We start from the raw sequence: 26,076 nt of genomic DNA, 5'->3' as shown, positions 1-26,076 counted from the left end.
CGCAAGAAGTTGATTCTTTTCTGGCATTTTTGTGTCAGATACACAATGTGCTTCCCGAAGGTACATTTCGAGTCGAACCAGACCCCGAGGTATTTAGAAGACATGCTATGAGTGATTGTCTTACCCATCAGTTGGAGCGGAAACTTTGCCGGCTTATGTTTTTTTGAAAAGACAACCATCTCAGTTTTCTCCGGAGAGAATGCGATACCCAGCTTTAAAGCCCAAGTAGACAAATTGTCCAAAGTATCTTGCAATGGTCCTTGCAGATCAACCGCTGTTGGACCCGAAACGGATACAACACAATCATCTGCAAGCTGTCTTAACGAGCAATTTGGCATGAGACATTCATCAATGTCTCTGACGTAAAATTGTAAAGGAGGGGGCTTAAACATGAGCCCTGAGGGAGACCATGTAGCTAAATCGTGAAGTTGCCGAGTCACCATGAGAAAACTCATACGCTTCTCTGACAACAAATTGTACAAATAGTTGTTCAAAATTGGTGAAAGTCCACTCGAGTAGAGTATGTTGGAAAAGACATCGACGCAAACAGATTCAAAAGCCCCTAAATGTCAAAAAAAAAAAAACTGAGCCCATTTGCTCTTTTTTAGCGGAAGTAATCTGAATTTCTGAAGAAAGCAACGCAAGACAGTCGTTCGTTCCCTTTGCGGAAACCAAATTGTGTATCTGACAACAAACCATTCGATTCAATCCATTCGTCTAGCCGGAAGAGAATCATCTTCTCCAGCAGCTTCCGAAGACAGGACAACATCGCGATGGGGCGATACGAATTGCAATCCGACGCGGGTTTTCCAGGCTTTTGGATGGCTATCACCCTCACTTGCCTCCAATCATCCGGAACAATGTTGCACTCCAGTAACTGGTTGAACAAGCTCAATAGGCGCCTCTTCGCGACGTCTGGGGAGGTTTTGAGGCAAATTGAACCTTATTCTATCCATCCCTGGAGCAGAATTGTTACATGAAAGGAGAGCAAGCGAGAATTCAATCATCGAAAAGGGCCGATCCATATCATCCCTGTCAGCAAAAGCATCACGTGACACTTGCTTAACCGGCACCGAATCCGGACAAACTTTCTTCGCAAAATCGAGTATCCACCGCGACGAGCTTTCACGATCTTCGTTAACGGACGACGCGTTGCGCATTCTTCTCCCGACGGTCCACAGAGTTTTCATTGAGGTCTCGCGCGATAAACCTTCAACAAAAGTGCGCCAATATCCACGTTTCTTCACTTTGACCAGCTTTTTGAACTGGATCTCGAGCGCGATGTACCGTTTGTGAAAAACGATCGATCCGTGTTTCCGAAATTCCTTAAACGCGTTGGATTTCTCACGATAGAGCTGTGAGCACGCAGTGTCCCACCACGGACTATGTGGTTTCCTACGAACCGAAGCTCCTGGCACCGGCCGGCGTTGTGCATGAAGAGCGCTGTCAATAACTAACTGGGATAGAAACTGGTACTCTTCCCGCGGTGGAAGAGTTTCTATCGACTGTATGCCATCAGTGATGGCCTCCCCATATTTCCCCCAATCGATGTGCTTTGTGAGGTCATATGAGAGGTCGATAGAAGCGCATTGATTATGTCCATTGGAAATTAAAACTTCGATCGGCAAATGATCACTACCATGGGGATCTTGGACCGCCTTCCAAGTACAGTCCAACGATAATGAGCTCAAACAAATGGAAAGATCTAGACGGCTATTTCTTGCTGGAGGAGCCACTAGTGTAACTTATCCTGTATTCAAAATTGTCATATTAAAGTCGTCGCAGAGGTCATATATCATTGATGAACGGTTGTCGTCGTACAGTTCCCCCCAGCCTGTTCCGTGGGAGTTAAAATCTCCCAAGAGCAACCGTGGCTCAGGCATAACCGAGCAGATGTGCGAGAGATCTCTACGAGATATCGCGGTGTTTGGAGGAAGATATATCGAGGCGATACTGAGGTCTTTTCCTCGAATAGTCACCTGACATGCGACAGCTTCGGTGCCTGACATCGGAGCAAAATCGACCCTAAAGAAGGAGTGCTGTTTTTTGATCCCTAAAGGCACCCTCCATATCGATTTGCACGATCGCGGCGAATGATCTTGAAACCAGAGAAATTAATGTTCACATCTGGTGTTAGCCATGTTTCACATGAAGCAAAAACAACGCATTGTAATTTGTTAACTAAAAATTTAAAAATATCTAATTTTGGAAGAATACTTCGACAGTTCCACTGTAGAATCGAAATCATATGAGCCTTATCGACGAAATTAGTCATCGAAGGATACGAATGACTCGAGGAGGGGCATTTTTGAAGCCAGCTGCTTCAGGAGAGGAGTCAGAATAGGAAGAACAGTTTTGACCATGTTCTTCACGGGGTCGGAAGCATCGAAGAAGTTGAGGATGAGCTCCACGATGCCAGAAAGTGTGAACATTGGAGCGCTCGGAGGTTGTTGTGCTCGCTCTCTATGCTCTCTTTCTGGCTGAGAAATCGCAAAAATTGGGGCATCTGGGATTTTAGATGTCCCCGGGAGCGGTGGGAACTCTCGTTCATCCTGATGTGAAACCACAAAAGTTGAACGTTTTTGAGTTCCACCTGCGTTTGATTTCGCCATGTTGGAATGGGGCTCACTTTGAGGCTGTTTTCTAGACTTTTCGAGGGACGCTGCCTTTGTTTTACTCGTTTCCTCGTTGAGCCTTTGAAAACAAAGGCCCCATTTCCAATTTCAGAGTCAGAGCTACCTTGATCGTCCAAAGGAAGAGACGAGTAGATGGTTTCAGAAACAACCGGCGAAGCGACCTTCCGCAGCATTTCGGCGTAGCTTCGACGAGACCGCTGTTGAAGAGACCGTTTCTGGTGAATTCGCCGCTGTATGTACGTCGGGCAAGCTTCAAGAGCATGTGGAGGGCCTTCGTTGCAATAGACACATTTCGGTGCCGTCTTGCACGCGCCACCCACATGCTTCTCTCCGCATGATGCACAGCGAGGTTTATTGCAGCAGTACTGAGCGGTGTGGCCCAGCTGCTTGCAATTAACACAATTCATCACCTTCGGTACATACAACCGAACAGGTAGTCGAAGTTTGCCAATCACTACGTAGTCAGGCAGCGCGGACCCGGAGAAGGTGACGCAGAAAGAATCAGACGGAGAATAAACTCGCTTCTCTCCCTCCTGCGACACCGAATACATTTGCTTGCAATCCAGTATCGCAACAGGAGGCAAAGAAGCGTTCTTGAAACGACCGAAACCTTGTTTCAAATCGTCGCATGTCATACTCCCTCCGTCACCACCCCGCGATCTCGCACGCTGCTGACGGTAAGTAAACTCTATATTCGAGAGTGAAAAGCTCACAGGTGGCAATCTCGTTGGCCTGTTTGCGACCACTGACCGTGACACGGAGCTTACTGGACCCGACCATGTCAATGGTCATGACAGACGAAAATCGCTTTTCCAGATCTCTGCTGATCAGACTAAAATTCAAGCGTTTGCCTTTGGGTCGGAAAAAACAACATATGGCCCACTAGAGTCGGGAGGGTAGGCCTTGAGGCGGAGGGTCGTGAGGGGAGAAGTACCATTATTCACTGGACTTATGGTGGTAGTGTTGCTTATTTCCATTCTACTCTGGGATGGAACACCAGAATGCAACAAAGGGTCATTGGATAGGGAATTCGACGAACCCCCACCGCCTTCGCCTTCGTGCATTGCGGAGACCAAGCGTCCCGCTGCAGCGAGGCACACACACACACTTATTTAAAGAACACTTATCACAGGGAGAGTAAAAAAAAAATAACACAAAAATAACTATTTATCTAACAGGGAGGGGAATGGAAGAAACAAAAACTAACTACAGACTATAATAACTTATCGATAAAGATGGTAAAGAATAGGGAGACAACGAGGGGAAATTTCAAACACTTAGCTTTCTGCTGCTGCGTCGACGGCTACTTACGATTGCTGCAGTACGCACTAGACGATAGCACGTGGTACGACGCCCGAGGCGTATGTGTTGGTCTTCTTCTCACCAACCGCACACTGCGAACGGATGGCTTGGGCTGCACTGATGGCGATGATCCGATCAACGTTTGCTGCTGTCTACCTGCACACCACGGAAGACGACGGCGTGCGGGGGGCAGCGATGAAGCGATGAAGATTGGCTTGGCTGATGCGCACGGTGACGCTGGCTTTGCAAACACGCGAGTTTTGCAGAAAACGCGCGAAAACTCAATTAACGGATACTTAATTGCTTCGCAAATAAGCTCCGCTTCCTTGTCACAGCTAAGAGAAATCCTTCACTTGACACAAGCGGTAAAAACTCGAAAGAACGACGAGGAAAAAACCGAACAAGGACCCGGAGGTACAAGACTGACGACTGTCTCGCACGGTAGCTCGACATGGAATGTCGCATACCCTTAGTTTCGGTAACTCAAATGGAACTAAATTGAGTCATATGCGAGTTGCTGCAACTAAATCAGTCGAAATTGTGCTACTAGGGGAAGAGTGCTGACAGAAGTTGTAAGAGAAGGACGCAGCGCGAATGGTTGCGCTATAGCAAGGAACCCGCCAGAACGTAGAACGCTATAGACCGAGACGGAGACAGCAGATACTGAGTGCTGAGATTACAAGTAATGAAGGCCTCCAGTAATGAGTAATGAGACGACTCCAGTAGTTCAGCGGATGATGGAAACCAACAAGCCCCCACCACAAGAGAAGTTAAGGATTCCATCCAACAGCTCAGGATAGATGTGACCCAGGTTCTAGGAACACCCGGAAGGTGACCAGTTCGATCGAAAATCGTCTAAATGTGCTTAAGTGTACTTATTTTGCAAAATCGTACATCAGGGAGGTGGCCAGTTGGATTGAAAACCGTCTAAATTTGCTCAAGTGTACTTATTTTGTTCATGAAGTTTGACATGTCGCAAGATGGGTTGCATGATTGAACGAAATTTACCGCTTCCTCAAGGGAACAAGACCCTGGAAGTATCCGGAGGGTGGCCAAATAGATCGAAATGTACTACAGTGTACTTGTTTAGCAAAACTATGTCGCAAGCTGGATTTTAAAGCATTTTGGTAATTTTTTCCGGGAGGGGGTAACCCCAGTACTCCTCGGAATATATCCGAAACCATGATCATTCCACAAAAAATTGACCTCGTTTCCTAAAACTATAGGAATTTTGTGATCGATTCCAGAAGATTGCTTGAAAATCCGATAGAAATCGGCTGAACTGTATGGTTTTTGAATTTTGAGTTTTGCCGTAAAATGGTGTTAAAATAATTCTTTATGGAAACTCCGGAACTTGTTAATGGGTATGTTAGCGTTTTATGGAACAATGAAATGTTATTTGCGGATCGTTTTTCGTTTTTTATGGATCATTTTTGCACATTTAACGATAGAAAGTAAAAGCTGTGTTAAGTACAAACTTGGTACGTCACAGCACCTACACAGTGTTATCAGCGAAGTGTCTACCTGGACTTCAGAACTTGCGCCAAAGATGACAACGCTGTCAGGGGAATTGTCAGCAATCGTAAACACAAACTAATGTGCACATCATGAAATCGCAACGTGAACTTCAACATTTATAATTTGTTATTCTAAGTTATTAAATACACCGTAATTTGTGCAATTAATCTGTACCAACTAGAATTGGCAGGTATATGAAGCCCTGTAGAAATTATGAATTGTGCCAATTATTAAATTAATTTCTAGATTTTCTCTACCGAGATCGAGGCTCGGATTGAGGTTACAAAACCCATATTTATCCAGGAATCTTAATTAATTTTCTAAGCAACAAAGGTAAACTACTTAAACCTAAAATGTAGCTTAATATCTAATGCTTAAGTACCCTAGATACATCGCTGTGCCCCTAGCAAGTCCCATACACGAATTCAGGTCACGGGAAATTAAGTTTACTTGAACTCATGAAACGTATGTATAGAATATGCCGCATAATCAAATAACCTAACCGATGTAAATTTCATTATAGGAATTTTTTAACCGTCCCTGAATAAACGAGTTAAGAAATCGGATACTGTCTATTATTGTTACTGCCGTAACAAATTAAAAAATTCGTTTCCCGTGCAAATCAAAGTGGGACTGAAATATGGCACCGCTTGCACCACCCGAACATAACTGTCCGCTGTGTCAATCCGATGACGATAGCCATATGGTTAGCTGCGACCGATGTAACGAATGGTACCACTTCGAATGCGTCGGAGTGACGGACGATATCGCCAACCATTCTTGGGTTTGTCTGAAATGCACGAAAACAGATGCCTTAAATCCGCCATCCAAATCTACTGGTGCAACGTCCAAAGCTTCGAAGCCTCAGGAGACTGAGCAATTAGACGGCCCTCGAAAATTGGCCCCACCGGTCGCACCCGCTCAAACATCACAACCTCTCCAGTTATCAGTAGACTTGCAGCTAAAATGCTCGAAGAAGAACGTGCCATTGAGCGAAAATATCTTATGCGAAAATACCAGCTAATGATGGAAGCTTCCAGAACCGCGAATCATCCTACACTCTCACTCGGATGACAGTTTTACAATCCACCATGCCACTCCTCTCCACTACGACCAGTTCCATCCATCGCACCCGAGCTCCATCTCCTTGAAGGTACAAGAGGAGCGAACGAGACAGCATTGCTGAATTCTAGCCAAATTGCTGCTCGTCATGCAGTGTCAAAAGAGTTACCCGTTTATAGTGGCGAGCCAGAGGAATGGCCACTATTTATCGCTACATATGAAAATACAACCAAACTATGCGGATACACGCCGGAAGAGAACATGGTCCGGTTACAACGATGTCTTCGCGGCAAAGCACTGGAGGCAGTCAAGTGCCAGTTATTACACCGGCTAATTTGGAACACGCGCTTGCTACGCTACGAATGTTGTTTGGTCGTCCGGAAATCATAGTTCACAGCCTTATCGAAAAGATCAACAAAATTCCGGCGCCTAGAGCAGACAGACTCGGCACGCTCATAGACTTCGCCCTCGCAGTGAGAAACATGGTTGCCACCGTGAAAGCTTGCAACTTGAGGAGCATCTATATAACATCACCCTACTCCAAGGCCTAGTGGAGCGATTGCCAACAATGGTTAAACTGAATTGGGCGACACACCGGGTACGGCTTGGAACAGTATCACTTTTAGAGTTCAGCGATTGGTTATATACCATGGCAGAAGCAGCAAGTACAGTCACGATGTCGCCTGCTACGTCTGTTTGTAACGATGCAAGATCCCGTCGAAGTGGCCATAGAGAGGATGGATTTCTAAACGTCCACACCGAAAACCAACAAAGGTATGTATCGCCACAACGACCGAGAGGTAACTGTGTCGTTTGTGAACGATCTTGCAGTGCTACTGAAATTTGCCCAGAGTTTCTAAATATGAACCATTCCGATCGTTGGACTACACTACGCGAACACAAGCTTTGTAGAACTTGCCTTGGAACGCATCGAGGACCTTGTCGATGCAATGACATCTGCGGCAAAAATGGCTGCACCTACAAGCATCATCGTCTATTACATAATGAACGCAACGAAGCATTCAACGGCGCTGCTAGGAATCCTGTACAATCCTATGTAGGTGAAAACCCAACAACCAACATCAACTTTACCCAACAAAACTGTAATACTGTAATACTGTAAACGAGAAATCGGTGTTGTTTCAATATATTCCTATTGCTCTACATCACAACGGAAACACAGTACATACCTACGCATTCGTGGACTGCGGATCCGACATAACATTACTCGAAGAGGATTTAGCCGCTGATTTGAACCTGCATGGTGAAAAACATCCTTTGTGCATCCGTTGGACTGCCGATCACTGTCGTTTTGAAAACTCTACCGAGCGAGTTTCACTCCAAGTATCCGGATTAGGTAACAAAACATATAAGTACATACTACCTGATGTATTTACGGTAAAGGACCTGAAACTACCAACACAGTCACTCGACGCAAACAAACTGCGTAAACGATATAGTTACCTCAGAGGGCTATCCGTTGAATCTTACTTCAATGTTCGTCCCCGACTGCTTATTGGAATGAACAACATCCGGCTCGGTCATGCTTTGGATAGCCGTGAGGGTAGAGAAAACGAACCTATCGCAACTAGAACACGTCTTGGCTGGACTATCTTTGGAACCTGTTCAGATGATCACCCCAAACCAGTAACCGCACCCTACAGCTTCCACATATGTTTGCACTCAAACTTCGGAGAAGATACGCTGCACGACGCGGTCAAAGATTATTTCGCCCTTGACAACGTAGGCATTACGGCACCGACAAAGGAACTGTTATCGGTAGAAGACGAGCGTGCTATGGCGATCCTACGTTCTAATACACACTTTGAATGTGGTCGATACACTACGCGCCTACTATGGAAATATGACGACATACGATTACCGAACAACAAAGCTATGGCACTTAGACGCCACGATTGCCTCTTGAAAAGAATGACACGTGAACCAGCCTTAGGTGAAATACTGAAGAAGAAGATAGCCGATTACGCGCAGAAAGGGTATATCCGCAAACTTTCGTCTGACGAAATACGGCAACGTGGCAATCGTACTTGGTACCTTCCCATTTTCCTGTCTTCAACCCGAATAAACCGGGCAAAGTTCGTATCGTTTGGGATGCCGCTGCTGCTGTAGCTGGCACGTCGCTGAACTCCGTACTCCTAAAGGGTCCAGACCACCTGGAACCTCTGCCATTCGTACTGTATAAATTTCGTGAGCGCCGAATCGCTCTATGCGGAGACATCGAAGAAATGTTCCACCGTGTCAAGATAAGTGAAGAGGATCAACAAAGCCAACGATTTTTGTTCCAGAACAATATGGATGTAAGTGAACCGGATGAATACATTATGACCGTCATGACGTTCGGCGCTACTTGCTCGCCTAGTAGTGCAAATTTCGTCATCAATGAAAACGCAAATCGTTTTTCGGAAGAACTTCCTACAGCAGTCGGAGCTATTCGGAAAAACCACTATGTGGACGACATGCTAGTTAGCATTAACTCTGAAGCGGAAGCTATACAACTGGCAAAGGAAGTCCATTTCATTCACCGAAAAGGGGGTTTTAACATGAGAGGTTGGATCTCCAACTCTCCAGCAGTCATGCAGGCACTGAACGGTAGTGACACCCCCGAAAGAAGTTTGGACTTCAACAAAGCAACCGCCATAGAGAAAGTATTGGGAATGTGGTGGAACATTGAAGCAGATCAGTTTCAGTTCAAACTTCGCACAGAACGCCATGTGGACCTGTTATCTGGCACAAAACACCCCACTAAGCGAGAAATACTCAGCATGCTCATGTCTATCTACGACCCTCTCGGTCTGATTGCGAATTTTCTCATGCCATTGAAACTGTTACTACAGGAAATTTGGCGATCAGGAGTAACCTGGGACGAACCGATTGAATCTTGTCACCTACATATGTAAATGGAAGTTGTGGTTGAGCTACCTTCCGCGAGCTGCGTCTGTACGAATTCCTCGCTGTTATATCTCTAAACCATCATACGAACTAATGCACATCGAACTGCATACATTTGTGGATGCGAGCGAACTCGGTTATTGTGCCGTGTCTTATCTACGGGTTGAACAAGCTGACTATATTGAGTGTGCGTTAATAGGTGCCAAAACAAGGGTTGCGCCGCTTAAATTTGTCTCTATTCCGCGCCTAGAACTTCAAGCGGCTGTAATCGGCACCCGCCTCGCTAAGAGCATCCAAGAAGGACCTTCCATTCGTATCGCACACCGTTATTTCTGGACAGATGCTGTAGATGTACTGTGCTGGTTGCGCTCAGACCATCGTGCATACTCAACATTTGTTGCATATCGTGTGAGCGATATTTTGGAGCACACTGATATCGCGGAGTGGAGGTATGTTCCAACCAAAGAAAACGTAGCGGACGAAGGCACGAAGTGTAAACGACAACCAAGGTTCGATGCAGAAAGCAGATGGACAAGAGGACCATCGTTCATTTGGAGACCAAGTATAGCCTGGCCCTTGGAACCATCTCTAAAAACACGACAGCTTCAGAAGTGCGACGGTGCATGCTGGATCATCCAGCAGTTCCAGTTCTTCGTGATTGCTTACAACCAGAAGCATATTCTAATTGGAATCATTTGAGACGAGTAACCGCTTTAGTGACAAGGTTTCCCACATAATCTAAAAACGCAAAATTTCTGGTGAACCCCTTTCTGTTGGCCCATTAACGCGCACAGAACTTCTGAAAGCGGAGCTGTTCCACTATAAGCGCGCACAAGAGGACGTGTATGCTGATGAAATGGCCCTTTTGAGAGCTCCTAGGACAGGTGACCAAACACTCCCGAAAAGTAATCGGCTATTCAAACTTAGCCCTACTATTGATGACGATGAAATATTACGTATTCATGGTCGCATCGATGCGTGTGAGTATGTCGGAACCAATACTAAATATCCAATTATATTACCACGAGGGCATCCACTCACAAAGTTGGTGCTCCAAAGTATACATGAAATGTACCATCACCAATGTCACGAAACTTTTGTCAACGAGGCACGCAAGAAATTCTACATCCCCAAACTTCGTATGGAATGCAAAAAGGTCCGTTCTGAGTGTCAGCGTTGTAAAGTACGCCGCGCGCAACCAACACCACCAGCGATGGGGAACCTTCCCAAAGCACGCTTAGCAGATTTCATCCGGCCCTTCTCATACGTCGGAATTGACTATTTCGGGCCCTTTCAAGTGGTAGTCGGACGTCGTATCGAAAAGCGTTGGGGAGTTCTAGTGACATGCCTTACAGTGCGTGCCATACACATCGAGTTAGTTCACAGTCTTGACACAAACTCGTGCATTATGGCTATGCGTAATTGCTTTGCGCGTCGCGGTGTCCCTGTGCAAATAATCAGTGATAGAGGCACTAACTTCATCGGTGCCGAAAAGGAGTTAAAGAAATCTTTAGCGGCGATTAACCAAGAGTCTATTATGAGAGAGTTCACAACACCGTCAACGTCGTGGGTGTTCAATCCTCCAGCTACACCACATATGGGTGGCTCGTGGGAAAAGGCTGATACAATCAGTGAAAAAGGTCCTATACGAGATTCAGCCAACTCGCTTACCCAGAGACGAAGTTCTTAGGAACAGCTTGATAGAAATTGAAAACATAGTGAACAGCAGACCACTCACACATGTGCCAATAGAGGATGAATCATCGCCAGCGTTAACTCCCAATCATTTTTTGGTAGGATCCTCCAACGGACTCAAGCCTCTAGTGCCATTCGATGCCAGTGAAGCTGCTTTGAGGCAATCGTTCAAGACATCGCAAGTTCTCGCCAACTATTTCTGGAAGCGCTGGATTAGTGAGTATCTCCCGATTATCACTCGGAGGACCAAATGGTTTGCACCAGTGAAACCTATCTCGGTTGGTGATATAGTCATCGTCGTCGATCCCAAGCAACCGAGGAATTGTTGGCCAAAGGGGAGAGTGTTAGCTACGCTACTCGCCAAGGATGGTCAAGTCCGACAAGCAACTGTGCAGACTTCTGGAGGGATTTTTCAAAGATCAGCAGTTAATCTAGCGGTACTTGATGTAGGTGCAAATACAAGTGCGCCGGACCAGGGTCCAACCACTGGGGGGGGAGAATGTTAAGTACAAACTTGGTACGTCACAGCACCTACACAGTGTTATCAGCGAAGTGTCTACCTGGACTTCAGAACTTGCGCCAAAGATGACAACGCTGTCAGGGAATTGTCAGCAATCGTAAACACAAACTAATGTGCACATCATGAAATCGCAACGTGAACTTCAACATTTATAATTTGTTATTCTAAGTTATTAAATACACCGTAATTTGTGCAATTAATCTGTACCAACTAGAATTGGCAGGTATATGAAGCCCTGTAGAAATTATGAATTGTGCCAATTATTAAATTAATTTCTAGATTTTCTCTACCGAGATCGAGGCTCGGATTGAGGTTACAAAACCCATATTTATCCAGGAATCTTAATTAATTTTCTAAGCAACAAAGGTAAACTACTTAAACCTAAAATGTACTTAATATCTAATGCTTAAGTACCCTAGATACATCGCTGTGCCCCTAGCAAGTCCCATACACGAATTCAGGTCACGGGAAATTAAGTTTACTTGAACTCATGAAACGTATGTATAGAATATGCCGCATAATCAAATAACCTAACCGATGTAAATTTCATTATAGGAATTTTTTAACCGTCCCTGAATAAACGAGTTAAGAAATCGGATACTGTCTATTATTGTTACTGCCGTAACAAGCTGCTAACAGGAAGCTGCAGCCAATGGGCATGACATCGTTTATACTTTAACTCAGAAGAATAGGAGATCTCAGCTGACCTTGCTGTTAGCCTATATCAAATAATTCAATAGCATGGAGAACTAAAACCTATGCCATGGCCTATGGTATTGTTCTCGAAAGCTTTCGACAACGCTTGGCATAAAAGCCTGTGTGGTATTTCACAGCAAAAACATTACAATAAAGTTCGACATAATATCACATAAATTAACTTCGACACGCCTTTCAAAGGCCGCTCTCAGAAATAGATTCAGTTGTTGTTCGGTTCGCCAGGCTGGTTAACAAATTTTCGCGGTAAAACCTTTTCAACGGCCTGTGGAAAATCATCAAAAATTATAGTCACTTATCTATTCTGCCCAAAATGCAATTTGTTATACGTCTTTAAAATTGTTGCGCGCATTTTATATAGATACCACAAATCAATCAATTTACAATTGCTGTAAAAAATGATTAACTTCAACCCATTTATTTCATTCTTCAGACCGTCAAATACAACTGGACCGTCGCCATGGAGAGTGCGGTCGATTCTTCCTTCTTCTGGGGCTATCTGGTGACCCAAGTGCCGGGAGGTTTCCTCGCGTCCATGTACCCAGCCAATCGAATCTTCGGTACGGCAATCGCATGTTCAGCATTTCTCAACCTCCTCGTCCCGGGAGCGATGGCATTGCACCCTGTTGTATTGATTATGGTTCGAGTGGTGCAGGGATTGGTAGAGGTAAGTTGTTGAACATGTTTCGTGATTCAAATATTTATACCACTCTTTCAAACAGGGTGTCACGTATCCTGCTTGCCACGGTATTTGGCGCTTCTGGGCCCCTCCACTGGAGCGATCACGGTTGGCAACGATGGCGTTCAGTGGTTCGTACGCCGGTGTCGTGATAGGAATGCCAATGTCCGGTATCTTGACCGGCTGGATCAGTTGGCACGCGCCGTTCTTCTTCTATGGCTTGTGCGGGGTCATCTGGTACTGCTTCTGGCTGTGGTTGTCGTTCGAGAAACCGCGACAGCATCCAACCATCTCGCTCAAGGAGCTGAAATACATCGAAAAATCCCTCGGAGACTCGGTATCGCTGCCGATGCCGAAAATTTCCACCACACCGTGGCGAGCGATGGCCTCGTCCATGCCGGTGTACGCCATCATTGTGGCCAACTTTGCCGCTCGTGGAACTTTTATCTACTCGTACTGTATCAAAGCGCATATCTTAAGCATTCGTTTGATTTCAAAATCGAAGAGGTAAGCATTACAAGTTTGTACTTCTCAGAGGCTGGTAATTGACGAAAAATGTGAAAATGGATACAAATAAAATCGAATAAAGTAAATTCAACGCCGCTCTCAACTTTCAGACTGGTATTTTAGGAGCACTGCCACATCTACTGATGACAATTATTGTGCCATTCGGAGGAATGTTAGCCGATTACCTGCGAAAGTCCGGAATAATGACGACAACCAACGTGAGAAAGTTATTCAACTGCGGTGGCTTTGGCTTGGAAGGATTCTTCTTCCTAGTAGTGGCGCACTCAACTAGCCCTGTAAGTTTGTCTCGCAAGAATGCGAAATATTTCAACTCCCTTTACAAACACCCTTTTCTCCAGATGGGAGCCGTTACGGCACTAACGTTAGGCGTCGCCTTCAGTGGGTTCGCCATTTCCGGCTACAACGTGAACCATCTGGATATCGCACCCCGCTACGCCAGTATCCTGATGGGAATGTCCAACGGCATCGGCACCATTGCCGGTCTGATATGTCCCATTGCGATCGATCATCTAACGAGGGGACAGGTGAGTGTGGAACGATTTTTCCCGGAGCAAAATTAACTCAATTCAGCTCAAGTCAGTTGAAACTCATAAACGTCAAATTATATTGCTTGGAAACGCTTTTCCCCCTTCGGAAGTGAATGCGAACAAAACTCCACCTTTTTGTTATCCCGTTTCCAGCCGACAAGCTCTTTATTTCCCCGTCCCGATGCATCCCATTTCAGATAAATTAAATTTGTTATGATGTTTTACGCTTGATGATTTTCAACAATAAATCAGAAGAGCTCGAAAATGCGAACAACAGTAGCAGCGAATGGGACTCCCTCGCATAAACGACTCATAAATGGAAATCACAGTCTTTGCGATGGAACGGTGGCCAACCCACTCGCTCTCGATTTCGAGAGATTTTGTGTGGCAAGAACGGAAAACAGTGGGCGGTGATGCCGTGGTTATGTGTGAGATGGAAATCCTCCCACTTTTAAGTTTTTGTTAAGTATTTTTACGAAAAAATGTGGCGAGATTTTTTTTCACATAATCTTTGAGCAAAAGTTTTATCACGAGTCGACTCTAAAACGTTTTAATACACTTCGCTTGCTTTTTTTCAAAAGGAAAATCTGGATGTCATTGTTTTGTGTTTAGCGTGGGATCGATTCTTATGTGGTCGCTTCTTGTGAATTTTGTGATGAGGCCTACGAATGAGTATAGACCGTTTTCAATCAAAATAGGTCTTGCATCAAATTCGATCATCATTGATTTGAATGGAACATAGCACACATTTTCAGTTGGCTTAAAAAAACCGCTGATGTTGAGTTCATTATCTTTTAACCCTTAAAGACGCAAGGCGAAAATATTTTTAAGGTAAATAACTATTGAATTTATTTACAAAAAACGCATTCTCGGTTTGTTGTTTTAAAACAACATTGCACTTTTAAGAGTTAGGAGTGATTTGCTAGAATGGTCTTTGAAAAATCCAATTCCAATACCATTCCAAATAGAGAAAAACTTGTTTGTTAAAGAAAATATGCACTGAAAAAATATTTAGCCTAAATTTAAAAAATTAGCATTAAAACTGTATTTCCAACAAAACATTGCGCTTGCATTTTTTTTTCATAAAAACTAGAAAAACAAATTCAATGAGAGAATTTTAGTTCATTTTTTTATATATTATATTATAGTTTTATATATTAAACTACCCGAATAAAAATACAATGAGTAATTCTCGATGAAACCGGGCCACTATTTGCACGAGGTTCTTAGAAATGCCTAAATTTACATTCTTTTGAAAGCTTTCGGTGAGTATATTAAGAATCCGACTTAAATTCTTCAGAAAGATGAACCCCTCGTTATAACTAACGAAATCATTTTAATGGACCCTTCGATTTTTATCAATTCTTGACTCACCAAAACTGTCATAACTCCAACATTTCTCAACCGATCATAGAGATCAGCACATCGTTGGAAAGATGAAGATTGTATCCTCAATTTGCAATAATAAAAATTTAAGCAGCCATATTGAATTTGGCCTCCATCTTGGATTTGTTTTTGAAAACCATTTTTCCGCCAGGTTTGCAACCACCGATTTTGAATATTAATACTTCGATGAAAAGCTTGGCTTATATTGTGCATTGTGTCCGAAAATCTCAGGTGTATGTTTTTTCTATCAAAAGTTATGTACGATTTACCAAATTATTTTTTGAAGGGCCATCTGACCAACGAATATTATTTTCATGGTTATAGCCTATTCAGATTACGCCATTAATGACATAATAATTGGCGTTTCAGGGTAAATACGCTTTATGATGTCATTATTTACGTAATATTCCATACATTTTGCGCTGTCAAAAGATACCCGCTAAAAAGAGTCATCAAGAATTTATTACGAAGAATTATTACGAGAGAGCTTTCGTTCTAACTGAAATGCAGGGAGAAATTCAACAAAACAAAACTGATAAGCGTCATGCTCTCTTTGCCAGAGAGAAAATTCTCTCTGTTTTCATTTCGTTTCGTAGTTGACAGTCATGCTCTTTCTGTCGCAGCAGGGTCGAATGCATGTTAGATGGAAATCTTCTGAGCGCTGAAGAAGAGCGCTCGGATTGTGATGGTTTTGTGGAAAGCATTTTATATGATGAAAAATAATGATGATAATTATTTATTCTCCACTTATTCAACATGAATTGTTTAAAAAACAGATGCTCTCTAGAATTAACATGAAGTATTTAACTTGAACCTAGATTTAATAGAACAAATCGAATAAATTTTCAAAGTTCAAGGGCCAATGCGGAAGACAATTTAAAACGTAGGAATGGTTGTAAAACGAATATAGGGTATCTGTTCCCATATTAATAACAGCCCGTATATTAATCTCAACCGTCGATAAACCAAATAAAAAATCAATTTGATAACAATTTCTCACATCGTATGTACACAATAATGAATAGACCACCTTCTCCAATGTTTGGAATATTATTTAAAATTCCGTTTGAGTAATGTTTTAGTTCACAAGACTCAAATTATTAAAAACAAAATTATAAAACACATTCATTTTCATTTTCCTACCTCTGAACTGTTGATTTGATGCTCTGCTCGATTGCTACTAGCAGATTCATCTCATTTCACGCCGTTGTTTTCCACTCAATTTCCAGCTAAAATGAATGAATCCTTTCAAAATAAATTTCACAACACATAGAGCACATCACAATTTCACTATAAATATAATCATACTTGAAAAACTAACGCGATTTCCTATAGTTTGATATAGGTTTATTTCGAACAACGTCTAAATTATTCTTGTCCGTATTCCAAACTATTTACATGGCTTGCAGCATCGGCAAGGGTTGCCGACCTAGATTTTTATTTCAAAAATGCTTAAATGAACTTTTACTGTGAAATTCAACTCTTATGTTTGTAAAACAAGGTATATCGAAGAGATAAGCTATGATAAACATAAAATTAAACTGATAAGTTGGAAAACTACAACGAAAACTGGAATTTTGTAATTATGTTTCAACTCAAATACAAAACATTGAAGAATTCGGCATCACTGCAATCATATCGTTACGTATACACACAAGTAATAGTGTGCGTATTTTATGTTGGAAACAGTATTATTGATATAGGTACAGGCATAGGATTAACTTTTTTTGAATGTTATTGAAATAGGTGCATGGCAGTGATAATGTTTTTTAGCTAAATATTTCTAAATTGAGATAACAATTTCATTTTTGAAGTTACCAAATTGTTATCAATTAAAAATGACGTGAGCCGAGCATAATTATTCTCATGTTTCTTCATTATTGTGTGAGAAATAAATGCATTTCATATGCGCATTGGCTTATTGTTATTGATATAGGAACAGATACCCTATTTGATGAATAAACATGATTTCATAAATTGTTTCAATTCTGTTCCTTGAATGGCTTAATATACTTTGGATTTCAACATTTTTCACGTGGGACAACTGTGCGATTTGAATGGGATGTATATATAAAGTAGAATAACCTTAAATAAAACATGGATTGGTAATGCATTAATTCATCCAAAATCCAGTTAAAATTATATCACATTCACACGATTCGATTTAGCTGTATCAGCTGTAGTTAGAAGCTGTATCATTGATTGTCGAGTAGAACGCAATGGTTCAGTTTCCATTTTTGAAAAAAAAAAAAATGATGAGTTGCCCTTCATACATGGAGATACTGGTGGAAATACATTTTAGTTCGATAATATTTCTTGAAAATTGGTCCAATCGTCCTTTTTTTATTTATTTGTGAGAATTCCCAAAAGTATCTAAATTTTTCTATCAAATCTCCGTTCGATCATAGTACAGAATCAAAATACTTTTTAAACTTAAAAATAAATTGAGGAATAGTCTGATTCCCCGAGGAACGGCGCACCCAACTAATGAATGTAGCTTCGCTCATTATCCTTAATGAGAGCTTCAAATATTCTTCGAAAATCCCTTTTCATATTTTTTTTTCGTAGAAACTTTGTTCAGAAAAAAATGTTCGATTGTCGCCACACAAATGCTTGATTTCGCAAATTAAATTTTAAAACTCACCTTGAATTCAACCCTGTATTAGCGTGCAAATGAGGAAACATGGAAACGTCAAGATATATTATCTTGCTGCAGTCTGAACACCTCGTAATAATTGGATACCCTCTCACTTAACAAAGTCATATATAGCCCAATCTGAATAGGCTATTAATAAGGTACTACGACGTCAGTTCCTTGATTTCATACACGATTCTAAGCCAAATATGTTTCAAAAATCGAAAGCATATCTACAACAGTATTTTATTTGAAGGGCTCAAAAGTTTTGAGCATAACGGAGCCATATTCAAGTTATTGTATTAAATAATTCAAGAATTTTTGTATTGGTAAATAATACATGACTTTTGATAGAAAAAACATACACCTAAGATTTTCGGACACAATGCACAATATAAAGCGGCCAAATTCAATATGGCTGCTTATATTTTTATTATTGAAAATTAAGGATACACTCTTCCTCTTTCCAACAATATGCTGATCTCTATGATCGGTTGAGAAATGTTGGAGTTATGACAGTTTTGGTGAGTCAAAAATTGACGAAAATCGAGGGGTCTATTAAAATGATTTCGTGTATAACTAACGATGGGTTCATCTTTCTGATTAATTTAACTCGGATCCTTAATATGCTCGCCGAAAGCTTTCGAAAGAATATAAATTTAGGCATTTTTAAGAACTTCGTGCAAATAGTGGCCCGGTTTCAGCGAGAATTACTCAATAGAAAAATAATACATTTTATTGTATCATTGATATTCAAAACAATAAATTTGCTATAGAATCTATTGGATTAGGAAGGCGTTACAAAGGCACACAGAAAGCGATGATTCGTCTGCCAGTAACCGCTGCTCATAAAGCACTGGAAGTAGGCAAACTGGCGGTTGGATGGTCGAAATGCCCATTGAAATCCCCCAGAATCCCCCATTGAAATCCCCCCCCAAAGATGAGCAAATCTGCCGAGAGATGCTTCAAGTGTTTGGGCTTTGAAAACCGGGAAGGAGCTTGTAAAGGTCCAGGCAGATCTAACATGTGCTGGAAATGTGGGGTAAAAAGGTGATCTTGCGAGAGACTGCACACAAAGACCGAAGTGTATGCTTTGCCCTTCAGAGGAGGGGAATGACCATCAGACGGGTGGCTACAAATGCCCAGCCTACAAGAGGGCGATCGCCGGTCAGCAGTAGTGGTGATAATTCCGATTAATCTGAATCATTGTGAAACCGCACAGCAACTGTTATGGCAGTCTACAGCAGAAACGATGTGCGATGTCGCGATAATTGCAGAGCCGTATCGAGTTCCCTCTGATAACGGCAACTGGGTGACAGATAGAACGGGTATAGGTGCGATACAAGTCATGGGCAAATTCCCTATTCAAGAGTTCATGCGAAGGCTTCGTGATTGCCAAAATCAACGGCATTTTCATATGCAGCTGCTATGTACCTCCAAGGTGGACCGTGGAACAGTTCAGCCAGATATTGGATCAGTTAATCGATGAGCTGATCGGACGAAGGTCGGTAGTCATAGGGCGGTGGAATTGGGCAGTCGAGTGACCAAGACAAGAGGATATATCCTGTAGCTCTAGCGGAGCTAGATGTACGATTGTGTAATGAAGGCTCGGTGAGCACATTTCGGAGAGATGGGATGGAGTCTATCATCGACATCACGTTCTGCAGTCCTTCGTTGACGGCAAGTATGGACTGTAAGCGAGGAGTACTCTTACAGCGACCACCAGACAATTCGAAACCGTAACCCTGGTCCAACACGAAGAAGGATAACCAGTGAATGGAGGTAGAAAACGAAAGCCTTCAACAAAGGCCTATTCGTTGAGGCACATCGACTGGACAGCAGTACCGAGATCATTGATGCGGCCGAGCCAACAAGCAGGATGGTAGCAGCTTGCGACGCTACAATGCCACGAAAACTATAACCGAGAAGTAATCGGCGTCCTGCTATCTGATGGAACGACAGACTCAGTACACTACGCGCTGCTTGCCTCAAAGCACGGTGGCGGGCACAGATCGGAACCAGAGAAAGAGGAACGCAAGGCGCCGTTCCGGGAAGCTAGGACCGCATTGAAACGGGCTATCCAACTTAGCAAGTCAGACTGCTACGAGGAGCAGACGCCAACCCCTGGGGTGACGCGTATCGGGTCGTGGTGGCGAAGATCAAAGGTCCATCGACGCCAGCTGAAATGTGCCAGGACCAGTTCAAGGCAACTGTGGAGGGTCTTTTCCAAAAACATGATCCGACCATGTGGCCACCAAAACCGTACGACGCAGAAGGAGAAGCAAACACCGTAGATCGACAAGTGTCCAATAGCGAGCTTGCAGAAGCGACTAAACGCCTGAAAGCGAAGAAAGCCCCCGGTCCGGATGGAATACCGAACGTTGCGTTAAAAGCTGTAATCCTGGCATACCCGGACATGTTTAAGAAGGCGCTGCAAAAGCGCCTGGACGAAGGTAATTTTTCATAAATGTGGAAGATCCAGAAGCTGGTGTTGCTGCCTAAGCCAGGAAAGTCATCCGGCAATCCGGCCAGGTTCAGGCCTCTATGCCTGTTAGATACGCTCGGGAATCTCCTTGAAAGAATCATCCTCAATAGGCTGACGAAATGTACAGAGGGAGAGGGCGGATTGTTGAATATGCAGTTTGGATTCCGTAAAGCAGTATTGACGGTTGATGCAATTCGAACAGTGCTCGAGAGTGCTAAGAAGGCGTCCAAGCAGAAGAGACGAGGAGGTCGGTACTGCGCGTGGTCACGATAGACGTGAAGAACGCGTTCAACAGCGCCAGCTTTGAAGTCATCGCGGTGGTGCTGCACAGAATGCGGACCCCCAACTATCTGTGCAATATCTTCTTCTTCTTATTGGCATTACATCCCCACACTGGGACAGAGCCGCCTCGCAGCTTAGTGTTCATTAAGCACTTCCACAGTTATTAATTGCGAGGTTTCTAAGCCAAGTTACCATTTTTGCATTCGTATATCATGAGGCTAGCACGATGATACTTTTATGCCCAGGGAAGTCGAGACAATTTCCAATCCGAAAATTGCCTAGACCGGCACCGGGAATCGAACCCAGCCACCCTCAGCATGGTCTTGCTTTGTAGCCGCGCGTCTTACCGCACGGCTAAGGAGGGCCCAATATACTGAAATGTTATTTTCAGGGTAGAGTTCTGATGTACAATACGAACGAAGGACATAAATCTATGCGCGTTACAGCGGGGGTTCCCCAGGGCTCCATACTCGGTCCAACTTTTTAGAACGGGATGTATGACGGAGTGTTGACTTTGCAGCTACCCAGGAAAGTAAAAATCGTGGGTTTGAATGGTGTTAAGCTGCAGATAGCTCACCACAAAAAGAAGATGCTATTAGTCAGCAACTGCAAAGCGATCTAGCGGATGGAGAACGTCGTCGAAGGCCATGCGATTGCTGATAATCGACGATCGGCTAAATTTCAACAGCCACGTTGACTACGCCTGTGAAAACTCGGCGAAGGCCATGAACGCAATAGCGAGGATCATGCCAAACGTAGGCGGGCCAAAAAGCAACACGAGGCGTCTGCTAGCTTGTGTCTCATCATCGATACTGCGGTATGGGGTTCCTGCTCGGGGTAATGTACTGCAAACCAAGCGGAACCGGAAAAAGCTGAAAAGTGTGTTCCGGCTGATGGCCATTCGAGTCGCGAGCGCATATAGAACGATATCGTCGGAGGCAGTATGCGTTATTGCTAGGATACTACCAATCTGCATCACCCAGGAGGAAGACATTGAGTGTTATCGGCGAAGAGACACCAGAAACGGAGGTGAGAATCCGTTCGATGGCGAGATGGCAACAAGAGTGGGACAGTACGGAGAAAGGGAGGAGGACACACCGGCTCATCCAAACTTGTCGGTGTGGAAAACCAGAAAGCATAGTGAAGTAAACTTTTACCTGACGCAGTTTCTGTCGGGTCACGGATGCTTCGGAAGTACTTACATCGGTTTGGACATACTAATTCACCGTTATGTCCAGAGTGTGAGAATGTTGAAGAGACTCCAGAACACGTGGTATTCGAAGCAGTGGTGCGAATTCTCAATCTCAGTGACTGAAATTTGTTGGATATTGATACCATTGCCTCTTCACACTCACTTCCTAACAGTGAAAACTGAAAATGTTTAGCAGCAACAATCAAAGATAGAGTAAACAAAAGACCTCTATTCTCATTGCACACGCAGCCCGCAGTGACAGTCCATTCAGTTCACTCGCTGCTGCGTGAATGCGACGGCCCTATATAAATGCATGGGTGAATACTATCACATGAATGACAATGACAGGAAATTTGTGCCGAATGATCATCAGCTTCAGCCCGCTGGCAAACCGAGTTAGCTAAGCTACTCCTGCTTTGTCTTTCTGACTGAAAGGCACCGTCATAGGCAAAGAGGAGCAGAGAAAAATACAAAACAATAGAATCACACTCAGCAGGCATTGTTGATGAATTGCACCAGAGCTGCACAGCATATGGAGAAGTGACCAGCGAATAAGCGTAGTCTCGGGGAAAAGTTCAGGGCATTGAGCAGTGTTTGGCCTCGGGTCGTCGAGGCGCCGGCGATCCGGAAGTCTTCTTCCAACCGGAATCATCGAACCGACCTTGGCACTCGAACAGCCAACCTGCTGAAAAAAGAAAAAGAAAGCGCTTCAGATATGTAGGGCACAGGCAGTGCGGACATCATCCACCGCCGGACTGCCTCTGCAAACCGAAGACGAAATAAGCGCAATGGACGAAAGCGTCCCCTGCGATAGCCGCTGGTAGTCGGGGGACCATCAGTGCGGAAGTTTCCTTCGCCGGTACTGGTGGACCACCCTTGATGTCGGGGGGAGTCAGGACCCTAGTAACATTTTGGTTATATGGTGGTTTTATATCACTCTTGTAGAGTAAATTATGGTCTTCAAGTGCGTTATAAAACTTAAAATGTTACCTGGGGAGGATTCTAGTTAAGAAATTTGTGGCACGACCGCCGAGGGATCGAGTAGCAGTGGATCAGCCAGCCAGTCGGCGAACTAGCCTACGCTAGGAGCCGGAATTTTAGAAGAAGTGTATGAGCACAGACACAGATATTCTTTCAGTTCTGCTTTACCGACCTCACATACTATGTGTGAAATATGTCACATTTTTTTCATGTTGAAATTTTGCACACATTATAATCTACAGTTTTGCGAATAAATATGTATGGAAAAAATGCCAAAATTTGTATTGTTACGATACTTAACCAACCATATATTCAATTACGAAAACTTCAGTTACCATTGACTGAACGGTTGATTAGAATACGTTTTATTGTGATTCCACTGTTATGTCACAACGGACAACGGACACGAATAGGAACATGGATCGTTTTAACCCTAGCCCAGCAGGGTAAATTGGCACAACTTGCCAATGAGGCACGCCGCATGAAGCTTGAGATCCTGAGACTGAGTGAAGTCCGTTGGCCAAACTTTGGAGACCACAGAACGCCATTGGGACAAGTTCTGCTATACTCTGGTTTACGAGGTGAATACGCTCCCCGGCATCGCGGAGTTGGCTTCCTACTGAGCGCTCAGGCACACTCTGCGCTTATGAAGTGGGAATCTATAAGTGAAAGGATAATCGTTGCCAGATTTAGAACACGGGTCTGAAGCCTTACTATAATCCAATGTTATGCGCCAACCGATGCTGCCGATCTGCAAGACAAAGAGAACTTCTACAGTCAACTCAATGCCGTCGTAGATAGAATTCCGAAGGGTGATATCAAGATCTGTTTGGGCGACTTCAATGCGAAGATCGGATCCGACAACTCGAACCATGAGCGCATTATGGGACGCCATGGTCTCGGAGAAATGAGCGAAAACGGAGAGCTGTTCGCAGAATTTTGTGGTAATAACAACATGGTGATCGGGGGATCGCTCTGCCTTCATCGACCGGTTTAGAAGGTCACGTGGGTCCCGTGACGGCTTTACAGAAAATCAAATCGACCACATCTGCATCAGCCGAAAATGGAAACGGAGCCTTCTTGATGTACGGAATAAACGTAGTGCCGATATCGCATCTGATCATCACCTCCTCATCGGCGAAATACGCCTGCGCATTGCGCGGATTCGTCGGCAGGAGGAAAGAGTTGGACGACGATTCAACACACGCCGACTGGAAGATGCTACGGTGAAACGGTCCTTCGTTGAAGAACTGGAGACGCGTGCTGCAGATATTCCGGAAGGTGGCAGCGTGGAAGACCAATGGACCAATGGAGAAAACAATGGATCACCGATGAGACCTGGAGGAAGATAGAGGAGCGAAGAGAAGCCAAAGCCGCGATAGAGCGATCGATAACCAGAGGAGCCAAAGTCTTAGCCCGTCAACGATACGCGGCTCTTGAGAAGGAAGTAAAACGCTCATGTCGACGGAACAAGCGAGCGTGGGCAGACTCTCTAGCCGACGAAGGAGAGAGAGCCGCCGCAACCGGGTTATTGACCGACCCAACTGACCAGCTGAAACGCTGGATCGAGCACTTCGAACATCTTTTTCAAGTGCCAGCCAGGCCATCACCACCTCGGCATGATCTGCCTAGGATCCGACGTATAACACGCGTCAATACCGAAGCTCCATCACTACTAGAGATTACAACAGCCATCCAAAGCATGAAATCGTATAAAGCCCCAGGGGTCGACCGCATATCAGCCGAGATGCTCAAAGCTGACCCTATGACATCCGCTCAACTACTGCATCGTTTATTTCATAATATCTGGGACACCGCAACTTTCCCGGTCGACTGGATGCAAGGTATCTTAGTGAAGGTGCCCATAAAGGGTGATCTGACTGTATGCGATAACTGGCGAGGCATTATGTTGCTGTGTACCGTTCTCAAAGTTCTGTGCAAAATTATCCTAGCCCGGATTCAGGAGAAGATCGATGATACTCTCCGGCGGCAGCAGGCCGGATTCCGTGCCGGAAGATCCTGTGTGGCCCATATTGTCACGCTCCGCATAATTCTGGAGCAGGTCAACGAATTCCAAGAGTCCCTTTACTTGGTATTCATTGACTACGAAAAAGCTTTCGACCGTCTCAATCACGAGAATATGTGGGGCGCCCTGAGACGCAAGGGGGTTCCTGAGAAAATCATCGGCCTCATCGAAGCACAGTACGAGGCCTTTTCGTGTAGAGTGCTGCACAATGGGGCCCTGTCCGACCCTATTCTATCACCGTTACTGTTCCTCATTGTAATCGATGAGATTCTGGTAGATGCGATTGACCGTGAACCAAACCGCGGGCTGTTATGGCAGCCTATAACCATGCAACACCTAAACGACTTCGAATTGGCTGATGACGTTGCACTCCTCGCGTAACGGCGCTCTGATATGCATAGAGTAAGCTCAACGACCTTGCCGAGCGCTCCTCCTCGGCAGGTTTAGTCATCAACGTCAACAAAACCAAATCGTTGGATGTAAACACGGTGACTCCTTCCAGTTTCACAGTAGCCGGGCAACCAGTTGAGAATGTTGAAAGCTTCCAATATCTTGGTAGCCAAATGGCGTCAGACGGCGGTACCAAGATCGACATATGCGCACGGATCAAGAAAGCAAGGGCTGCCTTTGCGAGTTTAAGAAATATCTGGAAAACCAGGCAGATAAGTGAACGCATCAAAATACGAATTTTCAACTCTAACGTGAAATCTGTGCTGTTATACGCTAGCGAAACATGGTGTGTATCAGTGGAGAACACTCAACGACTGCAGGTGTTTATTAACAGATGCCTGCGGTATATAATTCGGGTCAGGTGGCCTCACAACTGGATCTCAAACAACGAGCTCCATCGTCGTTGTCACCAGAGGCCGATAGCAACAGAAATTCGGGATCGGAAGTGGGGCTGGGTCGGCCACACTCTACGTAGGGGCGGAAACGAGATCTGTAAACAAGCATTAGACTGGAACCCAGCGGGACATCGCAGCAGAGGCAGACCCAGA

At 44.2% G+C, this 26,076-nt stretch overlaps 1 protein-coding gene across 1 annotated transcript in view; it reads left to right on the top strand.

The window, feature by feature from the left end:
• LOC134212255 (vesicular glutamate transporter 1-like) overlaps positions 1-26,076 on the top strand; it is a 68,561-nt gene that overhangs the window by 30,568 nt on the left and 11,917 nt on the right. Inside the window, 5 exon segments of the mRNA XM_062689944.1 lie at positions 12,791-13,024; positions 13,080-13,458; positions 13,461-13,543; positions 13,654-13,839; positions 13,903-14,088. Of these exon segments, the coding sequence (XP_062545928.1) occupies positions 12,791-13,024; positions 13,080-13,458; positions 13,461-13,543; positions 13,654-13,839; positions 13,903-14,088 (1,068 nt within the window).

Source organism: Armigeres subalbatus, chromosome 2, assembly GCF_024139115.2.
Source record: "Armigeres subalbatus isolate Guangzhou_Male chromosome 2, GZ_Asu_2, whole genome shotgun sequence".
In the NCBI taxonomy this organism is placed as follows: Eukaryota; Metazoa; Arthropoda; class Insecta; order Diptera; family Culicidae; genus Armigeres; species Armigeres subalbatus.
The sequence above is the reverse complement of the archived record's forward strand: the minus strand, read 5'-3'. Positions and strand labels throughout refer to the sequence as shown.